The sequence below is a fragment of the Mauremys reevesii genome, linkage group 14 (genome assembly GCF_016161935.1).
Source record: "Mauremys reevesii isolate NIE-2019 linkage group 14, ASM1616193v1, whole genome shotgun sequence".
Lineage (NCBI taxonomy): Eukaryota > Metazoa > Chordata > Testudines > Geoemydidae > Mauremys > Mauremys reevesii.
Window position 1 is genome coordinate 22554196 of NC_052636.1, and position 15485 is coordinate 22569680.

The window sequence follows — 15485 nt, forward strand, 5'->3', positions numbered from 1 at the left end:
TTCCCTCTCCCCTTTTTTAGTATTAATTTTTATTTTGACGTGTTTGGCTTAACCGTGATCGTCTCTTTCCCCACCTGTATTGCAATGTGGGGTTTGTGTTTATTTTGCCTCCCTGTTGTTCATGTCATTATCATTGTAACAGCAAAGGAATCTGCAGGAGCAAAAACTGACTCAAAACTTCATTTCCCCACCATGCCGGAACATCCTATAAACAGCTCACGCAGCTGGAATCATAACACGCAAGGCCAGGGGATGGGAGATGCAGGTTTCCAAGTGTTCTGTCTTTCTCAGATGACACATTCCAGCCCCTTGTGTGCCTCCATCCTGTATGACCTGCTGGACTTTGACACATTTATTGTCTCATTCTATAGATAATGTGATTGTAACACAATGTGACTGAAATTAAACCACTTCCAGATGAGGAAACAACAGAAGAGAAAAGCCATTATTGCATTGACTGGGAATCAAACCCAGATCAACTGCTTGGAAGGCACCTATGCACACCACTATACCACCAGTGCATCTGGCAGGAGTAGTTTTCCTGCAGGCTCTGTGTGCTGGCAGAGGGAGTAACACATGACCACAGAGTTAGTGAGCAGGGTGGATGGGCTGGAAGCTGCCTGACAGCTGGGAGCAGAGTTACCATCCCAGAGTGACTGAAAGGGAGCGAAGGTGAAAACAGATCTCACTGGGAACTGGCCCCACACCTGCCCCGCCCCTAGGAGAGGGGAACTGAAGCTCAACTTCAATCACAGAAAACTCTTCCCTCAGAAGGAAGGGGACAGCTTGTGTTAAAGACCAGGTTTGTGTTTGTTCCTGCTACATACGGAGGGGCTGGGTAGTGCTGATTCCAGCCCCCAGACTCTGGGAGGATAAGGAACAAATTCAGGCTGCCAGTGAGGGAGGGAGATGATCTTTTGACAGTGACGGACGCCTCGTCCTAAAGGCCTTTGTCTGCCCCCTTCCAGTGACTGTTTGGCACAGGAATGCAGCCCCCACTCCTGGGTCTCTCCTGGGGAAATAATGTTTCTGTGCAAAACACCAAAGCTTTTAACAGAAAGGAAGAAAATGAAATGGCCACATGATGGGACTAGGACATAAGGAATGAAACACAAGATCATTCTCCCATGTGCATTGACTTTTAACCTTGTTTGCGGTGGTGGTGTATCCATGTTGGTCCCAGGGGTCCTCTGGGGCACCGGGCATTGGCCACTTCCAGGAGAGTGGGCTAGATGAACTGGTCTGACTCAGTGTGGCTGTTTTTATGTTCTAAGTGCTGGTTATGGAAGAGACGACCTTCCAGGCTACACAGAACTGAAGAAGGGTGCTGGGTTAGCTCCACAGCTTGTCTCTTTCACCAACAGAGGTTGGTCCTCTGCAAGCTCTTACCCTCACCCGCCTTGTCTCTCTTGGACTCTGAAAAGTGTTTTCTCTCCACTCCTCTTGGAGAGACGTTAAGTTTCCCTTTGGGCAACTATCAGACTGAAGCAATTGTATTGACTGAGACACTAGAATTCAAGATTTAATATTATAAATAAATGAGTCTAAACCTGAGGTTCTGGTTTTCACATTGGTTTTTCTAACTCCGTTCCCAGTTCTCTTCTAGAAAGGCCTCCAGGCTGCCTGCCCAGCCCAGCAAAAGTGGCCAGGAGAAAGCCCACAATGCTGCTCTTTCAGGTACTTGAAGGCTGCTATCAAACCCCCCTCACTCAGTCAGTCCCCAGTCTGTGGCAGTGAATAGGATTCTTCCGTCCTAAGTGCAGGACTCTGCACTTCTCCTTGTTGAACCTCCTCAGATTTGTTTTGGCCCAATCCTGCAATTTGTCTAGGTCGCTCTGGACCCAAACCCTGTCCCCCAGCGCTTGGATTCTTTACATGCTTTCACAGAGGGAAGAGCACATGTTCCATGATTTCATAGGGCAGAGTTTTGTGCTATCGGGAGCTTTCCCTGTGTGAATTTGACAGGTGGATCAACATAGAGACACACTGTGACCCTTCTCAGGGAGCTGAGGGCTGTGAGTCTCCTTGTTGCCACCTGCCACAAGGAAGAGGGAGTTTTGCATTTGGCAGCTGGATGTTAGTGACCAAACTCACCAGCCTGCTGGAACTCAAGGACCCTCCTCTGAGCTACAGCAGCTACCCTAATTCCTGAGTTCCTTCAATGTGTCCCCCTATGGGGTCCAGCCCAGATCACCAGATACTCGGTGAAATCCCAGATCCTCTCTTCCCCACGTATCCCAGGTTACTAGTTTTACTGTGGACCATTGCTACTGTATCTCACACAGCACCTGAGTACAGTTATCGAACAAGCAAAAAATTTATTTCACAACGGATAGAGATTTAAACAAACAAACGTGAGTGATGGAAACCAATTGTTACCACTAAACAAAGGCAGAAAATGATAGAATAGAAAGGCCAGCACAAAAAACAGAGAGAGGAACAATAAGATACTAAAAGGACAATGGTTGGAACTCTCCATTTCTCTCAGTCTTTGGATTGATGGGTACTAGAGCTGTAGCTACAGTTGAGGAACCAGGGTAAATTTAATCTAATTGACTTTTCAAGATTAGCCATCATTTCCTGTACGACTAACAAAACACAAAAACAAGACAACTTTCAGTTTTCCAAAATAATTCACATTATCACAGTCTCTTATTCTTTAACCAACAACTTCACCTATAATTTCATTTTAATTGGTAACAATAACATATTCAAAGATCACAAATTCTTTTCATATATGTTAGTTTTCTTTTAATCCCCATTGCCAACAACTGAACCTTGGTTCTTATTGTGGTTTGTCCCAATGTAGGTCCCAACCACTTCTGTGAGTTCATATATCTCAGGATCTTCCGCCATATGTGTTGGTAGAAGGGGTCCTCTATGTCCGAATGTTTGCATCATGGAGAAAAATACCTCTCTTTTCACACTTTTTAATCTTTCAAAGTAGGAGGAGGTAGAGAAGTAATGTAAATGCATAAAACACAAGAGAAACCTCTCTGGTCTACACTAAAGACATTTATCGGGATAACTATATTGCTTAGGGGTTTGAAAAATCCACACAGCTGAGCAACATAGTTACACAGCCCTAACCCCCTGTGTAGACAGTGCTACATGAGCGGGAGAGCTTCTCCTGCCAACATAGCCACCGCCGCTTGCGGGGGCTGGACTAATCAAGTCCGATGGGAGAAATCTCTCCCATTGCCTTAGAGCATCTGTTATAGCAGTGTCAACCAGGCAGCCAGTTTGGGATCCACGGGGAAGGACTGTGCTATGAAGCACTCTCTCTTTGCATCCAAACAGTGAAGGATGACTGTTCTCAATCTAACCCTGGCATACTTTGGAAGTGTAATCAGTGACACTGAACTAGGAAGTGGAGTTGTACAAACAATTTTCCTTGGGTCACCATAGCTTCCTTTACTGGGGTGGAAACCAAGAACTGGGTGTGGACTCTTTCAACCTCAGCTCTTTCCAAATCCTTGGTCTTGCATAGGGTAAAGTTACACTTCTCTGAAGTAGAATCCTTTACAAAACCACTTAAAATCTCAGCAGTGTTAATGAGGAATGGCTTCCTGAAACATGCCCAGCTTTTCTTTAATTCGGTGGCACAGGTCCAGGGAAGGGACTGGATACAGGCCTGGGATCAGAATCTTCGTTCGTTACCAGAGCTGGAGATTCTATTCAAACATGGCTATTTTTCTGAAGCTATTACATTTTCAACACTGGTTTCATTTTATACACATCTTTAGCACCTACAAAGGATAAATTTGACAAAAACTCCACTTCCATTTCCTCAACATCTGTGTCATCAAAGGCTGCATTTCCCAAAGCATAGGATTAGCTAGGAGAGATCTTCTGTAGGGACTAGGTTACAAATGCTTTGGGAACCAAACACATGGGCATTTTGCCTAGTTCAAAACCACTTACCATGGAATTCTCTTCTCAGATCATCGGAGACAATATTGCCTTAAACAACTGAAATACACTGTGATCAGATGCACTTCCTTCAGTTAGTTGGGGTTCTGCTGTTGTTCACCATTTCTGAGTGGAGATTTTAAATCACTGCTATTTCTTTGTTAGCCTGTCCAGTAAATTAGAGAGTTCTCTCCTGTTGATAGAACTGCACTTCAACTTTCTCCATGTCATCATGGAGGGATGGGGAAAAAGCAAAGCTGAAATCATAAATGAGGACTTTAGCAAAGGGTCATTGCCTTAAATTCTTCAATAAAGCTGAGCTACATCCTACCAAACTGAACTAATATCCAATTGGGTGACCAAACAGCCTTCAGGAAAGATAGAAACCCGCATCACAGAGAGACAATACATGACAAAGAAAGTGTCAAGTGAAATTCCAGAGCAGGTTACATCTGATTATTCAGAATTGGGACAAGAGAGTCTCCCATCACATTCTCCTCTGATCCATTCAAACCTGCTTCCCTCATCCCTGTCTCCATAGTCAGTTATGTTATTTACAAATTTTTTAGTATCGTAGCATCCCCATAATGAGGGAAAAACAGACCTCTTGCCAGAAGTGGCTTTACAATAGATGGAACCTGGAATTTAAACTCTAAATGATCACACTGTATTTGGGATCCATTTGAATTCCCCTCCCAGGACTTTGACACTTTCATCTCCAGTCATAGCGACTCTGATATAGGATTAAAGAAGTCAAAACATCATCTGCAAGCACATGACACTTTGAGAAGTAGATGGATAGAATGTGATGAAGATAAACTCTGCATGGCTCAGGCAAAAGGTAAGAGTTCTGCAGTGATGGGGAAGGAGGGAATCTCTGAGTCACCCCATCTCCTTCCAGTGTCACAGAAGCTGTAATTATACTTTTTTCCTGCCCCTGCTCCTCTTCATTTACATATAATTTGAAAAATTCCCAAAATAACTGCTCTTCAGCACAACCCAGAGCAATGTGAGAACAACTGGCAAGGATACAATCTGGATCGTTGGTGACTAACAATAACTTTGCAATAGGAGGAATGGTATAAACGTGATGCTCCCTGGTTCCTCATAGGAAGGGCACACTCCAGTTACTTGTGGGACAATAGAAAGGACAAATAGGTCCATCTCAAAAGAGGGCGAACTGCAAAAGGCAAAAATGGGCCACTCATCTGGACAAGCTGAGGGATAACGGTGCTGCAAACAGTTCAAAGAGCTTTAAAAGTTACTATGTGGGAATCAGGAAAAGTATTAAAGAAAAGAAAGTATTGATAGCCCTAGAGATTTTTACAATGTTGGTCTCTCTTGCAGATTCTCTGATGGCTAACATGGGCTGAGTGCCAAGAGAAGGTTTTCCCACACTCACGGCATTCATAGGGCCTCTCCCCTGTGTGGATTCTCTGATGCCTAGAAAGGGCTGAACTTTTAGTGAAGCATTTTCCACACACACAGCATTTATAGGGCCTCTCCCCTGTGTGGATTCTCTGATGGGTAATAAGGTGTGGGCGGTGATTGAAGGTTTTCCCGCACTCTCTGCATTCATAGGGCCTCTCCCCTGTGTGGATTGTTTGATGACTAATAAGGTGCGAGCTGCGACTGAAGGTTTTACAACACTCACGGCATTTGTAGGATCTTTCCCCTGTGTGGATCCTCTGATGTCTAGAAAGGGCTGATCTGTGAGTGAAGGTTTTCCTACACTCTCTGCATTCATAGGGCCTCTCCCCTGTGTGGATTCTCTGATGAACAGAAAGGGCTGATCTTTGAGTAAACGTTTTCCCACACTCACTGCATACATAGGGCCTGTCCCCTGTGTGGATTGTTTGATGACTAATAAGGTGCGAGCTGCGACTGAAGGTTTTACAACACTCATGGCATTCGTAGGATCTTTCCCCTGTGTGGATCCTCTGATGTCTAGAAAGGGCTGATCTGTGAGTGAAGGTTTTCCTACACTCTCTGCATTCATAGGGCCTCTCCCCTGTGTGGATTCTCTGATGAACAGAAAGGTCTGATCTGTGAGTGAAGCTTTTCCTACACTCACTGCATTCATAGGGCCTCTCATCTGTGTGGATTCTCTGATGAACAGAAAGGGCTGATATTTGAGTGAAGGTTTTCCCACACTCTCTGCATTCATAGGGCCTGTCCCCTGTGTGGATTCTCTGATGTCTAGAAAGGCCTGATCTGCGATTGAAGGTTTTCCCACACTCTCTGCATTCATAGGGCCTGTCCCCTGTGTGGATTCTCTGATGTCTAGAAAGGCCTGATTTGTAAGTGAAGGTTTTCCCACACTCACAGCATTCAAAGGGCCTCTCCCCTGTGTGGATTCTCTGATGTTGAGAAAGGTTTGAGCTGCTAGTGAAGCATTTTCCACATTCACTGCATTCGTAGGGCCTGTCCCCTGTGTGGATTGTTTGATGCCTAATAAGGTGTGAACTGCGATTGAAGGTTTTCCCACACTCAGGGCATGTATTTTTTCTCTTTCGCCTGAGGATTTCCTGTTGTGTTGTGGTTTCCATGAGGACCTTCTGAGTTCCCCAACAGGAAATAAATTTATCCACTTTCTCCCCTGGCTGGTTTCCTTGCTCTCTTTCTGGTCTGTGCTGAATCTCCCAGGAGTTTCCCTGCTCAGGACTCCTGGACACATTCCTTTTCGATCTTTGCGATAATGCTCTGTTTTTACCCACTGGCTCGACATTTTCAGGCTGAAAATTCTCCTCCTCTTTCTCACATGCCATTGCATCACCTGCTGTGACAGAGACAGAAACCTCAAACAGGGATGGAAAGGGGAAGAGCAAACCAAAACAAGTGCTGAAGACAGGTCAAATAAAAATCAGGAGCTGAACTCCCCCAAACTCTTCTCCCAAATAGGAGAGAGGAGGGGGATGAATTCAGCCTTCACATCCCATCCAAATACGCAGGGGGAAGGGAGGAAGCTACTGCCTGGTGTCTGCTAGGAGCTATAGAAGCCATGAGCTATATTTACCGAGGATACGACCCCTGCTAGGGACAATAATGAACTGAGAGACCTCCCCAAGGGCTTTGTTGGGCATCCCAGATGTTTCCTTCAGGCACTTACAGATTCTGGGTGGTTTAATGTTTCCTCACCTGTGCAGGGAGCTCTCAGGATCTCTCTTTCCTCTGAACCCTGGAGGTCTGGGACCCATGGCTCTTCCCCTTGTTCCAGCTGGGAGATCACATCAGGCTGGGTAACAGGAAACCCTGCTCAGATGAAAGAAAACAAAGGAGTTCAGGTGATTTCATAAGACTTTGTCATAAAAAACATTCTATTAATTTAACTTCAGTGCTTGGTGTGACCTGGTGCCAGGGGCAGTTCTCACTGAAAATGCCAAAGTTAGGGCAGGCTGAAAAAGACAGAGCAGATGCTCCCAAAACTGCTGGTTAACACTGAATTAAACTCACTGATCAGTCACAAACTGTGCTTCTGATCCCCCACTAGGGTTATCGAGAAGCTGAAAAAAGAAATCACACAGCCCCCTTTATTCCATCCCAGTTCTCTGGCTCCTAATCAGCACTTAGGCCCAGTACAGTGAGAGGTTATTTCAAAACTCTGCTCACATAAACAAAATGATCTTCTGACCCCAAAGGTCAGCCACATCCCCAGGTCAGTATAGGTTTGGATATTACCCAAAATTCCATCCTTCCAGACAATCCTTTAGCATCTAAACTAAAGGTTTAAACGAAAGAAAGACAGAAAGAAGTTAAATGGAAAAGCAGTCAGATACATTCCAAAATGCATATATCAGGTTCTTAGCAGTATTGGTGAGTTGCTGGCTTGGAAGTCCGTCTGGATCACATCCACAGCTTGGATGGTCATTCAGTCCTTTGTTCCAGGGTTCAGTTTGTAGAGAAGTTGCTCCAGAGGCAGGCAAGGGGATTGAAGACAAAATGGAGAAGTTGCAGCTGCCCTTTATATTCCTTTTGCCGTGTGGCTTGTACTTCCTGTGTCCCAAACACAAGATTCACAGGACGTGGCATGGAAAAGCCTTGAAGTTCTCATTACACAGGCATACCCTGGCATGTCTTGCTGACGCAATAGGTGTATCCTCTTGGTCCTTTCCATGGGCTCATTGTACAGCTGATGACCCTCAATGGGCCATCAAACAGGCTAGGCAGTGTTGATGCCAATATGTCTGGGGGAGTCACCCAGAAACACTGCACAAGTCTGGAAATACAGATATACCCTACATATCTATAACTCACAATACAAAGGTGATACAAACACAGAAACAAAATGATCATACTTGGAAAATCATAACATTTCCCCTGACACCTTACATGGCATATCTAGCATGATTCATTGCAATTTGATAAGATTATATTATTTTATTATTAATACCAAAGTGTCTCACAATTCCATACAGTGTCACACTTGGTAAATCAGTGAATTTCCAGGACTAGTTCCCCAGGTCCTTGAAGATGCCAAACACTATGCTTATGAGGGATTGAAATACCCACATATGTGCTGGGAACAGACACTGTGTCAGTCTACACCCCTATGTTCACTCTTCTAGAAAATTATCAATTTTGTACACAGTATGGCTTGTGAGGTATCATTTGAAAATGCATAATCTACTGAATATTATCCTCCTGTTAAAATGTGTAGTAACACTGTATGTAAAGTTATGAGATTTTACAGTATGAGATTACGGAAAAAGTTACAATTCTGGGGAACACCCACAGAGCAGTTCCTCAGAGACAGCAAGGCAAACAGCTGGTCAAACAGCCATTCTCCTGCAGGGGGAAGGTGTGAAGAAGACATTTACATTCCATCACAGGGACCTCTTGAAGTTGTTGCGGAAAACAACCACACGATTGATTTTGAACCAGCTCAGCCTGAGGTTCTTTTCTTGGTTAAAAGTGCGCAGGGGGCGACAGCTATTGGAATACTGTCCCCCTGAGCTAAAAATCACACGAGCCTTTTAAAGCTTAAAACCACAATCAATGGCACATACGTTGCACGTTAATTTCCTTATTTGGAATATATTGCAAAATATGATGCAGGTCAAAAGCGAGCTGAACAATCAGTTTTCCATATTCGGCCTTTCCTGTTATTGTTATTCCTAGTCTAGTTTGTGGTTTGACTTTTCTAACACTTCCATTGTGGTTATGTTTCACAAGCTCGGTTACTGCAAATCAGTGTGTTTGGGGACTTTCCACTTCACCTACTTAGGCCCCTTCTGCACACAAAGCCATTGTTCCCCAATTTGGGGGATTTAAATTAAAATAAATAATTGGAGATATACCAATCTCCTAGAACTGGAAGGGACCTTGAAAGATCATCGAGTCCAGCCCCCTGGCTTCACTTGTTCCCCAATCTGGGGGATTTTCCATTCCACTTTGCCTTTCTATGCCCTTTACACAGAGAAGCAAGCTCAGCTAATACTTCAGGCCTACTAGCTTGACCAAAGCTCCAAAGCTCTTTCTGTACTTTCCCTCACAATTCTCATATCTCCGACAGACAGCCTGGCACCATGACTCAGCTGAGAACTGAAGTTGTTTCTAGTACAAAGGACAGAATCATAAAAAGAGGTGAGGAAAATGCTTCACACTCTACCTCTCCCCCCTTTCCCTCTGCTCATGACAACTCCTGAAGAGCTGAACGTGGGCGGCAGGGGTGGGTTAGGCCGAGTCCTGGCTGAAAGGAAAACCAGCCTGTCTCAGCACATGGCGAGAGAAACATTTGCCTTGTTTCACAGCTTGTTAACTTAGACATTAGTTTGTGTTTTATCTTTGCATTTCTTTTGTAAACAATTCTGAGCTTTATGCCTCATTATCTGTATCTTAAAATATTTTTTTTGATTGTTAACTATCTTGTTTTATTCTTTATCTAACCAGTGTGGTTGGATTCAAGTGTGTTGGAAACTCCATCTGGGATAACAAGGCTGGCGCATGTCATTTTCCACTGATGAAATGACAGACTTCATATGAGCTTGCGTTGTTCAGGAGTGTGCTGGACAGGGAAAGATGCACATTTCTGGGAGAAGTCTGGGAGCAGAGAATTTTCTGGGGTTCTCCCGTGCTGCACTGTAACTTGTGAGTCACTGACTAGCAGCACTCAATACTGTGTAGCTGGGAGCGAGTTACATGCTGGAGACTGTGCGTTACCTGCCCAGGAGTGGCTGTTCTCACAGTAAAGCAGTGTAAAAGGCACCACAGCTTGGGAACTGAGTCACACAGCTGTTCAACAGTCCAGGTTGCACTGTGGTTAATATCACAGACACTCAATTTCAAAGAGTCTCCTAGAACACAGAGAAACTAAATCCATGTCCCAGAAATCAAAGACTCCAAAGAGAGGGCAAGTGTCCCTGGCACTGCTTCTTGCTGACAGAGAAGTTCAGAGACAGTGAGAGAGTCCTGGGGAAGCTGGGAACAGGAAGCATGGGCCGGTTGGGTTCAGTGGAGAAAGGGAACAGGAAGGGCAGGGATATCACTGAATGCAGGATTTCAGCAGTACTAGATGACAGGATAGCACATAGTGCAGCCCATTGGAAAACATAATCCCAACTATACATACAGAATGATGGGGTCTAAATTAGCTGTTTCCACTCAAGAGATGGATCTTGGAGTCAATGTGGATTGTTCTCTGAAAACATCCACTCAATGTGCAGCAGCAGTGAAAAAAAGCAAACAATGTTGGAAATAATTAAGAAAGGGATAGATACGACAGAATATATCATATTTGTAAAAACAGCAAATGAATCCATGATACACCCACATCTCAAATACTCCGTGCAGATGTGGTCGCCCCATCTCAAAGAAGTTTACTTGAGCAAACAGGAGCTATTTGACACTGCGATACGGCTCCTGTGCGCTGTTCCCAAAGTGTTCTGCAGCAGGGGAGGGTCTCTGGTAGTGTGTGTGTGTCACTGGCATATTGGGGTGATGCTGAAACAGGACAGAGTAGAGGTGGCATTGTGGGGCTGGCATGAACCTTATCTCTTCATTTCCTATTCCAAGAACCAAGAGGACGGGAATCCTTACCCAGCGAGGTCACATTCTCATAGTTCTCCTGCATGACATCCCTGTAGAGGGCTCTCTGAGTGCGGTCCAGCAGAGCCCACTCTTCCCTGGTGAAATACACAGCCACCTCCTCGAAGGTCACCGGCCCCTGAAAGAGCAAGAATCCAACACTCAGTACCTGCTGCCCCACTATTCACAGAACAGCAGCACCAGGTAAATGGAGGCACATGTTAACAAAGTCCCACTCCATCTTGCTTAGAGCAGCCAGGAGGAATCAGAGGGTAGAAAGAGAGAATCTTTGTGTCTCCCACCTGACAGATGGAGGCAGGGTCAAGTATCAGAGGGGTAGCCGTGTTAGTCTGGATCTGTAAAAGCAAAAAAGAATCCTGTGGCACCTTATAGACTAACAGACGTTTTGCAGCATGAGCTTTCGTGGGTGAATACCCACTTCTTCGGATGCAAGACGGCATCCGAAGAGGCAGGGTCGTCACATTTATCACATACCCACTAGCCAGAGCTTGATACAGGAGATGGGGCTGTCTCTGGACCCTGCTGGTGGCTCCCTGGTAGGAATCCCAACACTCTCCAAATAAAATATATGGAAGAAAGGGGAAGTCAATAGTAAAGACTATAAGTTAGGAGGTCAGAATTATAGAAAATTGACAAGGAAAGCTATCAGAAATCAATGATCAATCAATGAAAAATAAGAAGGTAGTTTTTAAAAGTATATTAAGTACAAAATTAATCCTAACAACAGTAGTGGTAAATTACTAGATAGAAATGGCAGAATTATCAAAAATAATGCAGAAGAGGTAAAAGTGTTCAATAAATATTTCTCTCCTGGATTTGGAGAAAAACAAATGATGTAACTCATATCATAAGATGTTGACGACGACACTTTCCATTCCAACAACAACAACTCATGAGTATGTTAAACAGCAGGTATTACAGTTAGATGTGTTTAAATCAGCAGGTCCAGATAACAAGAGTTTTGAGAGACCCGGTGGAGAAGCGTGGTGGACTGTTAGTGTTGATTTTCATTAGGACTTGGAACACTGAGGAAATTCCATAAGAGTGGAATAAAGCTAATGCTGTGCCAATATTTAAAAAGTGTAAAAGAGATGACCCAGCTAATTACAAGAGTGTTAGTCTAAAATCGATACTGGGCAAGAGAATGGAGCAGCCGATACTGGAGTTCATTAATAACGAATTAAAGGAGGGTAATATAATTAGTACCCATTAACAAAGGTTTAGACACAATAGATTGTCAAACCAACTGGATATCCTTACTGGATGAGATCAAAAGTTTGGTTGCAACTAATAGTATTGATGTAATATACCTAGACTTCTGTAAGGCATATGACTTGGTCCAGCACAATATTTTGACTAGAAAACTAGAAAGATACAAAATACACAGGGCATATATTAAATAGATTAAAAACTGGGATTGTAAATGGGGAACTATGGTCGAGTGGATTTCTTTCCAGGGGCTTCCCACAAGGACTGGTTCTTGGCTCTGTGCTATTTAACATACTTATTAATGACCTGGAAGAGAACATAAAATCATCAGTGATAAAGTTTACAGTTGCCACAAAGATTGGGGGTGGTGGTAACTAATGAAGTGTCAGTAGATTCCGGCTCCAGCACTGGGAGTCTGGGAAGTTGTCCCAGCCCTGGCTGGGGGATTATTTCCTGTTCCACAAAGAGGGGAAGTTTCATTCCCAACTCCTGTGCCTTGAAATTAGGCCCTATCTGACACTACACCCCAGATTCAGCATAGTGGTAGGAGTATAAAATGATTAGGCCATAATTATTAGGTATTTTGTGCAAGATGAGTCATGTGCAGTGTCATTGGAAAAGTTGTGATTGGCCGAATATGATTATCCTATTTGTGTGCATGGATCATCTCTGTTATCTGAAGTTATGGATATTGACTCTGTATCTGAAGAACAAAACATGTCAAACCAATCTGAGAGCTTTCTTTGATAGGATAACAAGCCTTGTGGATAAGGGAGAAGCGGTGGATGTGGTATACCTAGACTTTAGTAAAGCATTTGATACAGTCTCGCATGATATTCTTATCAATAAACTAGGCAAATACAACTTAGGTGGGGCTACTATAAGGTGGGTGCATAACTGGCTGGATAAACGTACTCAGAGAGTAGTTATTAATGGTTCCCAGTCCTGCTGGAAAGGTATAACATGTGGGGTTCCGCAAGGGTCTGTTTTGGGACCGGCTCTGTTCAATAGCTTCATCAACCATTTAGATATTGGCATAGAAAGTACGCTTAAGTCTGCAGATGATACCAAACTGGGAGGGATTGCAACTGGTTTGGAGGATTTGGATTGCAACAGGGTCATAATTCAAAATGATCTGGACAAATTGGAGAAATGGTCTGAGGTAAACAGGATGAAGTTTAATAAAGACAAATGCAAAGTGCTCCACTTAGGAAGGAACAATCAGTTTCACACATGCAGAATGGGAAGAGACTGTCTAGGAAGGAGCACGGCAGAAAGGGATCTAGGGGTTATAGTGGACCACAAGCTAAGTATGAGTCAACAGTGTGATGCTGTTGCAAAAAAAGCAAACATGATTCTGGGATGCATTAACAGGTATGTTGTGAGCAAGACACGAGAAGTCATTCTTCCGCTCTACTCTGCGCTGGTTAGGCCTCGACTGGAGTATTGTGTCCAGTTCTGGGCACTGCATTTCAAGAAAGATGTGGAGATATTGGAGAGGGTCCAGAGAAGAGCAACAAGAATGATTAAAGGTCTAGAGAACATGACCTATGAACGAAGGCTGAAAGAATTGGGTTTGTTTAGTTTGGAAAGAGAAGACAGAGGGGACATGATAGAATTTTTCAGGTAGCTAAAAGGGTGCCATGAGGAGGAGGGAGAAAACATGTTCATCTTCGCCTCTAAGGATAGAACAAGAAGCAATGGGCTTAAACTGCAGCAAAGGGAGGTTTAGGTTGGACGTTAGGAAAAAGTTCCTAACTGTCAGGGTGATTAAACACTGGAATAAATTGTCTAGGGAGGTTGTGGAATCTCCAACTCTGGAGATATTTAAGAGCAGGTTACATAAATGTCTATCAGGGATGGTCTAGACAGTATTTGGTCCTGCCACGAGGGCAGGGGACTGGACTCGATGAGCTCTTGAGGTCCCTGCCAGTCCTAGAATCTATGGATCTATGAATAAGAATGGCCATACTGGGTCAGACCAAAGGTCCATCCAACCCAGTATTCTGTCTACCGACAGTGACCAATGCCAGGTGCCCCAGAGGGAGTGAACCTAACAGGTAATGATCAAGTGATCTCTCTCCTGCCATCTATCGCCACCCTCTGACGAACAGAGGCTAGGGACACCATTCCTTACCCATCATGGCTAATAGCCATTAATGGACTTAACTTAACTCCATGAATTTATCCAGTTCTCTTTTAAACACTGTTATAGTCCTAGCCTTCAGGATCTCCTCAGGCAAGGAGTTCCACAGGTTGACTGTGTGCTGCATGAAGAAGAACTTCCTTTTGTTTTAAATCTGCCGCCCATTAATTTCATTTGGTGGCCCCTAGTTCTTATATTACGTGAACAAGTAAATAACTTTTCCTTATTCACTTTCTCCACCTGAGGAAGCATCTGAGGAACAAAGACTGAACTGGGGGAAGTGTTGGTCCCAGGGTAAAGGGATTTCAAGCTTGTATATTGAAACTTGGTGGACTGCTTCTATCATCAGTAAGGGTGAGAAATTGCTAGTTCAAATTCTATCTAGTACGTTAGCAAATAACCAAAAACTCAGACTAAGCCTAAGTAATCTGCTTTGATCGCTTTGCTATCACTTACTGCTGGGAAATTGACTGTTGTCGTCTATCTGTCCTTGAGTGGCTCAGGTAAAGCACTCAGGTAGCTTGGTTGGCTGCATGGCGCCACCTGCTGTCGTGTTGGGTGATAACAGGGACTGGAGAGGCTGGCTGAATCTCCGGCCAACCACTGTGAGAAGGGCAAGCCCAGCTTCAGGGTTAGAGGGCACAGTGGTTCCCAGAAGCCCCCCCACAGTGCACCCCAGGGGTGACAACCCATCACACCCTACATTACACAAGTCTCAGAAGCTTTGTCACATCCTGTCCCCTCCCTTTCTCCACCCTAGATAGTTCCTGCCTCCCACCACCTTGAGCAATTCCCACCCTCCTATGCATTTACTGCTCCTCTCCCTCCAAGCAGAACCCACCACCAGCTACCTGAGAATCCCTTACCTGAGCCAGCTCCAGTGCAGCCATTTCCTTCCCCCTGGGAGGAGGGGATGATCTGGAGCGAAACGTGGACGTTATTCTGTAACCTGCCAGGGCGAGATGGGCAAGGTGAGAGAATGCAGAGGGGGCTTTTGTCCGTTCCACATGCTGATTCCCCCCGGATTTTTCCCTGTTAATGGACACTCTAGGTTCTGCCACACTGTGGAGCACAGAGTGACCATATACCAGTACAGGCCTAGCCCCCTCCCACCAGGGTGTAACCCTCTGAGACAGGGTGAAACCCTCCCAGCAGCAGAGTCTCTCTGTTACAC

The 15485-nt window shown here is 44.5% G+C and overlaps 1 protein-coding gene and 1 pseudogene across 1 annotated transcript in view; one reads left to right on the top strand and one right to left on the bottom strand.

Annotated features, from left to right (window-relative positions):
• LOC120381687 overlaps positions 1-15485 on the top strand; it is a 377258-nt pseudogene that overhangs the window by 210061 nt on the left and 151712 nt on the right.
• The window catches only part of LOC120381683 (zinc finger protein 850-like), a gene marked incomplete at its 5' end in the record, with an annotated part of 218952 nt that overhangs the window by 146907 nt on the left and 56560 nt on the right, over positions 1-15485 (bottom strand). The window contains one exon of the mRNA XM_039499809.1: positions 5404-6363. Coding sequence (XP_039355743.1) covers positions 5404-6363 — 960 coding nt within the window. The remainder of the gene's footprint in view (positions 1-5403; positions 6364-15485) is intronic.